The 8,172-nt window shown below is 40.9% G+C and overlaps 1 protein-coding gene across 1 annotated transcript in view; it reads right to left on the reverse strand.

Moving 5' to 3' along the window:
• Positions 1-458: 458 nt before the first annotated feature.
• akr7a3 (aldo-keto reductase family 7, member A3 (aflatoxin aldehyde reductase)) overlaps positions 459-8,172 on the reverse strand; it is a 12,199-nt gene continuing 4,485 nt past the window's right edge. The window contains exons 2-7 of the mRNA XM_043675859.1: positions 5,524-5,711; positions 4,852-4,956; positions 2,121-2,217; positions 1,572-1,671; positions 1,312-1,441; positions 459-1,046 (exon numbers count right to left, since the gene is read on the reverse strand). Of these exons, the coding sequence (XP_043531794.1) occupies positions 885-1,046; positions 1,312-1,441; positions 1,572-1,671; positions 2,121-2,217; positions 4,852-4,956; positions 5,524-5,711 (782 nt within the window). The 3' untranslated portion in view covers positions 459-884. The remainder of the gene's footprint in view (positions 1,047-1,311; positions 1,442-1,571; positions 1,672-2,120; positions 2,218-4,851; positions 4,957-5,523; positions 5,712-8,172) is intronic.

Consider the following 8,172-nt stretch of genomic DNA (forward strand, 5'->3'; position numbering starts at 1 on the left):
TTTTTATTGCAGGGATATCCCATCACACCCTCAATACTATCCCTCTGATAACATTCTCTGTGTGAATTGACAGTCAAGATTATCTGAAATTTTGTAATGCAAATTAAAGTTTGAACCTTGTCTCAATTTGGCATGCTACCACTGAACATGCTAATGTTCTGTAATATACTATTGTGTATTTATCAACATCAGGTAGTACATATTGGTTCTGCACCCAACCTCCCCAAAAACAAGAAATGGTGCATCTTCCCTACACCACTAAAAACATGAACAGAGGAATTTATAACAAAAGTAATGGAATCCATTGCTGTGGAATGACATCTTTGTTATTTCAGTTGATTCCTCCTATTGTATTGCTATAAATTATTTAGTTAAGAAAGCTTGTCCTTTAAAAGAAACCTTTTGAACTATACACTGGCACCTCCACATCATAAATGATTTAAGCACTAACAAACAAATGATCTATTAGTTTATTTTTATTCTCCATTGGAGACAGATTTGAAATAAACATAATGTTGTACTTTTTCTAACAGCTTTGATTCTATTAAGTGTTCATTTTTGAATTCCATATTTGTGGGACTGGACTTAGTGAAAGTCCTCTGAGTGTAATCTTGTATCTTGCAAGTGATTTCGTCCAAGGCTGGTCTTCTGTCAGATTTCTTATCATAGAACAGTTACATTGACTACTCATCTGTTGTTGTTATTTTCCCATTGCAACTCAGCAACTTTTCACTAGAAAGACAAGGTAGCTGAGCTTTGTTAACATCAGTTACATTAAATTTATTCAGATATTGATGAAATAATTAATAGTAAGGGCTTTGAACTGGGTTCATCAAGAAATTAACTGTTAAGAGTTACTTCAGCACTATTTTGAAGGACTCCTCCTATCGAAAGTAATTTGGACAATCGTGCGCCACAAGATTCCAAGCTTCATTAAAGGCTTCCACCACGGGCGGGGCAAGTGGCCCTTCCGCTGAGGCAGCCAGGTTCATCTGAAGCTGTTCCATCGTTGACATTCCAATTATAACTCCATCACCAAGATCCCCCTAGAGTAAACAAACATCAGCTGTAGTAATTGAACAATCCTGTCTAGAGGAATAGAGAAGAATGAGTAGGCTAGAGACTATTTAATGGAAGGAAATAGTACCAAGCCTACTTATTCAATATCAAATGGAAAAGGTAGATAATGAGTAAGATCACTCCTCCACACTTGGTAAAACAGTTATCATTGGACAGGCTGGACCAAGTCATCACCTCAGACTGTAATTTGTAACAATGATATTTATTTACATTGCAGAATCTGTGCCATACCCGGAGTTTGGAGTGATGATACATCCATCTTAATGCTGCTGCTGTCAAGCTTGGCTTCTCAGAACTGTACGTTGTATCTATTGTTTTCTTCACTAGATCTAAAGCTCGGAAGTGATGCTCCTTCCAATACCTGAGCAAGTAAAAAATTTGCAGTGAAAGAAAACAGAAATCAGCCAAAGTTAGGTGCCAAACAATCTTTGCTGCTGTAGGAGAAGGGTAAAATATGAGGACCAACAACCATGCACAGTTTGTGGACTCACCTGTTTCTGTAAGCCTCAGCCCAATTGTTTCCAAAGAACCGGCCAACGGGCTGTTTCTCATTTTTGTCTTCAAATGTATACTTCCCGGTTAGTAACCCTCCTGCACCAACAAGACAAACTTTATATTCTCTCCATTCCTCAGGACTCTACCCACAAACCCCACCATCCTGAGATCTCTGCAATGCTGTTTATGATTTAGACTGTACAAAATTCAGTATGGGATCTAGGATATTTTATTAAGATTAGGAATGGACCTAGTTTCTTCCATCCCTTGAAGATATTGACCCTTATTCCTGCATATGATCATCCTACAATGAAGGGGTGAGAGTGAATCAACATGAATCAGGTTTTCTATGAGCCATAAGTTCTCTGATTGTGGTGATAATGATCTGAATCCGCATAGGGAACAGTGCAACTCTGCCATTGGACATCAAACAACGTGGAAACCTTTTCTGAATGTTCACAGCCGGATAGTTCAAACTGAATAATTTGTTTTGCTAAATTCCGATACTCATTTTATATTTCATTTTGTTCTGGAATGATACTTACCTGCAAGCGGGTTGTAGCCATAAAATCGCATTCCAAAATGTCGGAGACAGGGAAAGAGTTCTGTCTCCACTTGACGAGTTGTGGCATTGTACATTCCCTACAAAACAAGCAAAATTATTCCAAAGCCATATGTCCATTTGTGGAAAACATGCATCAAACAAGCAGTCAAGTACTTTTGAAATGTAGTCAATTTTGTAATGTATGACCTTAGTTGAAGGGAAAAATTGATCAAAAGAGCAGGGACAACATCCAGCTCCTAAAAATAGTACCCAGGGACCACTTATGTCCATGTGGCAGGGCAGACACTGCTCTGGTTTAATGTCTTATCTAAAAGGCAGCACCATTAAAGGAGAAAACTGACCAAGAAATTTTACAGAAGCAAACTTTAATCTGAAAAAAACTCACGGTGCTAAGGAGTATGAGAACAAATTGATCAAAGTGAACAGTTTTAAAGGAGGTCATAAAGGAGTTGAGAGAGAAGTTTAGGGTAGGATTGAAACCACTGAGAGACGCATGCCAAATGGTGGAATAACGTGAATGGCACAAGAGGACAGACATCTCAGTCAATAGAGGAGGAGCAAGTTCATGTCACATGTTCGGATACGACAGACATATGAATTTCCAGTAGGAGACATTAATTCATAGAGGCCATACCCTAGCCTCCAAAGGACAGTGTCCCAATTTTCTAAATAACTACAAAAAATAATGAAAGTTTACATCACCTTTAAAATCATAAACATAACAACAAAATGGCAAGGTGGTTATTAGTAATGAAGAAGGTTGTAGGTTACAAAGATATAGATGGATCGGTCAGATGAGCAGATCAGTAGCAAATGCAGTTTAACCATGAAAAGTGAGAGCTGGTGCACTTTGAAAGAAGCAACAAGACAAAGCAATACTTAATGAATTGCAGGACACTAGAAAGCTTAGTGAAACCATGGAATCTTGGAATGCTTGTCCACAGATCCCTGAAAGTAGCTGGACAGGTTAATGGGGTAGTTAAGAAAGTATATAGCACACGTGCCTTTATCAGTCATATAGCATAAGTCTAGGGAGGTTATGCTGGAGCTACACAAACTTTGGTCAGGTCACAACAGGACTACTGTGTGCAGTCTGGTAATAACACTATAGGAACAATGTGACTGCACTGGAGGGGGTGCAGAGAAGATTCACCTGGATCGGAGCATTTTAGCTATGAAGACAGCTTGAATAGGTTCAAGTTATTTTCTTTAGAGCAGAGAAGGCTGAAGGGAGAACTGACTGAAAGGCATAAAATTATGAGGAGAATGAATAAAATGGAGAGGAAGCAGCTGTTCCCCTTAGTTGAAGGGTCAATATCAAGGAAGCATCATTTTTAAGGTGAAAGGGCAAGAGGTTTAGACAGGATTTGAGGAAACATTTTGCACCAAGAGTGGTGGGATTTGGATGCATCACCTAGGAGAGCATTAGAGACAAAACTTCACAACCTTTAAAAGGTACATGGACGAGCACTTAAAATGTGACATTCAAGGGTATGGACCAAGTGCTGGAAAGTGGAATTAGTGCAGATTCAAAGGGCCTCTTGTATGCTGCATCGATCTATGATATGTTTCAAAATACAAAATCTGATACTGAATCACACAAGCAGATATTAAGGCAGGTGTCCAAAAGTTTGGACAAAGAGATAACGATTAAGAAGCCTCTTAAAAAGGAGGAAAGAGATATGGGGGACGTTCAAGAAGCCAAATTGCAGAAGTAAATATCCTTGGGGAAAAGAGAAGGAAAAGACACAAGAAATGTAAACAACATACTGGAACAGACTGTAAACAAGGATTGATAACTAGTTGAACCTTTCCGAAACAAAAAATCATTGTTGATTAGCAAGTATTGGGGTGATGGGTAAACAGAGCTTAGTGCAAGTTAAGGCATTGATGGCAGAGTTTTGGACAATCTCTACGTTACAGACAGTACAGCATGGGAGGATGATTAGATTGTATTCTCATAGATCAAAAACGCCTAACCATTGAAATCCACATCCTGGGATCAAGTTTGTGAGAAAGCGTTCACACAGTTACAAAGCATCCTGCAGCATCAGACAATCCACACAGGAGAGTAACCCTTCGAGTGTAGGTTTACAATTGAGCTCTTTTGGTTCTTCAACTCTTCTGAGGCACCAGAGAGAAACTCTTCTGGGGCAATATTTGTGGCTGGGCTTCACCCACTCATCTGATTTCCTGAACCAAAAATGGATTCACACTGATGCCCAAGCATCCAGGAGTGTGGTGTGTGACAAGCCATTCACAGAGTTTATCTCCTGGTCCATCAACACATTCACACAAGGAAGAAACCGTAACAATGTGAATTCTGTAAGAAAGCCATCACAATGTTGTCAGACCTCTTGGAAACCTCGTGAATGAAGAGGATTTTGTCCATTTAACCTCGCTCTCTAAGTGACCTTGGTGACTTCAGAAAGCTTCACATGGATAGGAATAGGAAGGGTTTGGAGGGATATGGGCTGGTTCTGGCAGGTGGGACTAGATTGGGTTGGGATATCTGGTTGGCATGGACAAGTTGGACCGAAGGGTCTGTTTCTGTGCTATACATCTCTATGACTAAATAAATATATATATAAAATAACATTCTAATTAATTGAAAGATAGAAGGGAACACCCAGCTGGGTACAACTAAAGGCAAATCTCAGAATTAGATCATCCAGCAAGTCAGATGTTACCAATCTCGTTCTTTGACATACCTGATAAATGGTAGGAAGGACCCATCCATTATGTTTACAGATTGAACACAGCTCTGCCACTTCCCATGCAGCATAGTTTGACAGGCCAAGTTCTTTAAACTTCCCCTAAAACAAAATCCATATTAAAACATTCTGACGTTTTCTAAGTTATTTCACAGGCAAGAACATCGAACACAAAAGCCACATCATTATTCTGCAGTGAGGGCAGGATTTCTATTAAAAACATGCAAACTGAAAAACTGCTCAAAGCCTTTTCCATGCAGCAAGTCACTCTGAAAGGCAGTAATATTTAAATATTTCTCTCAAGACCGAATGCTGTTAATCTTTCGCATGCCTTTGAAGGAGGAATATTGGCTATGATACTGGCAGATCTTTTTCATGCTGTTCTCATGCCCTGACGGGATCTTTAATACCCCCTGAGCAACTCACACAGAAGGACAGGACCTGTATTTAGCACCTCATCCGAACAGCTGTACTTCCAATAATTTTGCACTCACTTGGTATTGCATTGCTCAATGTACTATGGCAAGTGAGACTAATTGAATAGTTATTTCATCAAGATGGCAGACCTAATGAGCCAAATACCTCTCATTCCTGTTCTATACTCAAATATTCCTTGCATGTTCCTGATGCCCACATGCTCAGTGTTGAACACTAATATCCACATTGTACCTGTTGATAAAGCTCCTGACAAGCAGCTAGTGTTTCCTCAATTGGTGTCTCATGGTCTGGGGCATGAAGATATAGGATCTCAACACTCTTCCTTTGTAGGCGTTCCAATGATGTTTTAAACTGATTTCTGACACTCTCTGCTTTCAGCGTTTTCCCATCCCATGGATTCACTTTTGTTGCAAACTTTACTTTAAGATAAAGAAAGAAACAAGAATCAGCAGAAAATCAAGGGAGAAAATTTGACATGTTCAAAATCATGGGTGGCCTAGTCAATACAGTTAAAGAGGGCCTGTATCCATAGTGGAAGGATTGAGGATCAACACACAGATTATCAAATGAACCAAAGTGACATAGAGTCATAGTCATAGAGTCGTAAACAGAAAAAGACCCTTCGGTCCAACTCGTCCATGCCGACCAGACATCTTAAATTAATCTAGTCCCATTTACCAGCATTTGGCCCATATTCCTCTAAATCCTTCCTATTCATATCCTCATCCAGCTGCCGGTAGGTAATTGCACCCACCGCCACCACTTCCTCTGGCAGCTCATTCCATACACTCTTTGCCTGGAAATGTTACCCCATGGGTCGCTTTTAAATCTTTCCCCTCTCACCTTAAACATACGCCCTCTAGTTTTGGATTCTGCTTCCCTGAGAAAAAGACCTTGGCTATTCACCATATCTATGCCCCTCATGATGTTAAAAACCTCTTTAAGGTCACCCCTCAGCCTCCAATGCTCCAGAGAAAATAGCCCAACCTATTCAGCCTCTCCCTATAGCTCAAAGCCTCCAACCCCAGCAACATAGATTCATAGAGATTTACAGCATGGAAACAGACCCCTCGGTCCAAGCTGACCAGATATCCCAACCCAATCTAGTCCCACCTGCCAGCACCTGGCCCATATCCCTCCAAACCCTTCCTATTCATATACCCATCCACGTGCCTTTTAAATGTAGCAATTGTACTAGCCTCTACCACTTCCCCTAGCAGCTCATTCCATACACTTACTACCTTCTGTGTGAAAACGTTGCCCCTTAGGTCTCTTTTATATCTTTCCCCTCTCACCCTGAACCTATGCCCTGTAGTTCTGGACTCCCCCACCCCAGGGAAGAGATTTTGTCTATTTATCCTATCCATGCCTTTCATAATTTTATAAACCTCTATAAGGTCACTCCTCAGCTTCCAACACCCTAGGGAAAACAGCTCTGGCCTATTCAACCTCTCCCTATAGCTCAAATCCTCCAACCCTGGCAACATCCTTGTAAATCTTTTCTGAACCCTTTCAAGTTTCACAACATCTTTCCAATAGGAAGGAGACCAGAATTGCACGCAATATTCCAGAAGTGGCCTAAACAATGTCTAATACAGCTGCAACATGATCTCCCAACTCCTGTACTCAATACTCTGACCAATAAAGGAAAGCATACCAAACGCCTTCTTCACTATCCTATCTATCTGCAACTCCACTTTCAAGGAGCAATGAACCTGCACTCCAAGGTCTGTTTGTGCATCAGTATTCCCTAGGACCTTACCATTAAGTGTATAAGTCCTGCTAAGATTTGCTTTCCCAAAAAGCAGCACCTTGCATTTATCTAAATTAAACTCCATCTGCCACTTCTCAGCCCATTGGCCCATCTGGTCAAGATCCCGTTGTAAACTGAGGTAACCCTCTTCGCTGTCCACTACACCTCCAATTTTGATGTCATCTGCAAACTTACTAACTATATCTCTGATGCTCACATCCAAATCATTTATATAAATGACGAAAAGTAGTGGACCCAGCACCGATCCTTGTGGCACCCCACTGGTCACAGGCCTCCAATCTGAAAAACAACCCTCTGTCTTCTACCTTGGAGCCAGTTCTGCATCCAAATGGTTTGTTCTCCTTGTATTCCATGAGATCTAACCTTGCTAACCATTCTCTCATGGGGAACCTTGTCGAACGCCTTACTGAAGTCCATATAGATCACGTCCACTGCTCTGCCCTCATCAATCCTCTTTGTTACTTCTTCAAAAAGCTCAATCAAGTTTGTGAGAGACAATTTTCCATGCACAAAGCCATGTTGACTATCCCTAATTTGTCCTTGCCTTTCTGAATACATGTACATCCTGTTCCTCAGGCTTCCCTCAGACAACCTGCCCACCACCAATGTCAGGTTCATTGATCTACAATTCCCTGGCTTGTCCTTACCACCCTTCTTAAACAGTGGCACCACATTAGCCAACCTCCAGTCTTCTGGCACCTCACCTGTGACTATTGATGATACAAATATCTTCCCTAGCTTCCCACAGAGTTCTAGGATACACCTGATCAGGTCCTGGGGATCTATCCACTTTTATGTATTTCAAGACATCCAGCACTTCCTCCTCTGTAATATGGACATTTTGCAAGATGTCACCATCTATTTCCCTACAGTCTATATCTTCCATATCCTTTTCCACAGTAAATACTGATGCAAAATATTCATTTAGTATTTCCCCCATTTTCTGTGGCTCCACACAAAGGCCGCCTTGCTGATCTTTGAGGGGCCCTATTCTCTCCCCAGTTACCCTTTTGTCCTTAATGTATTTGTAAAAACCCTTTGGATGCTCCTTAATTCTATTTGCCAAAGCTATCTCATGTCCCCATTTTGCCCTCCTGATTTCCCTC

The sequence above is a fragment of the Chiloscyllium plagiosum genome, chromosome 34, assembly GCF_004010195.1.
Source record: "Chiloscyllium plagiosum isolate BGI_BamShark_2017 chromosome 34, ASM401019v2, whole genome shotgun sequence".
NCBI classification, from domain to species: Eukaryota; Metazoa; Chordata; class Chondrichthyes; order Orectolobiformes; family Hemiscylliidae; genus Chiloscyllium; species Chiloscyllium plagiosum.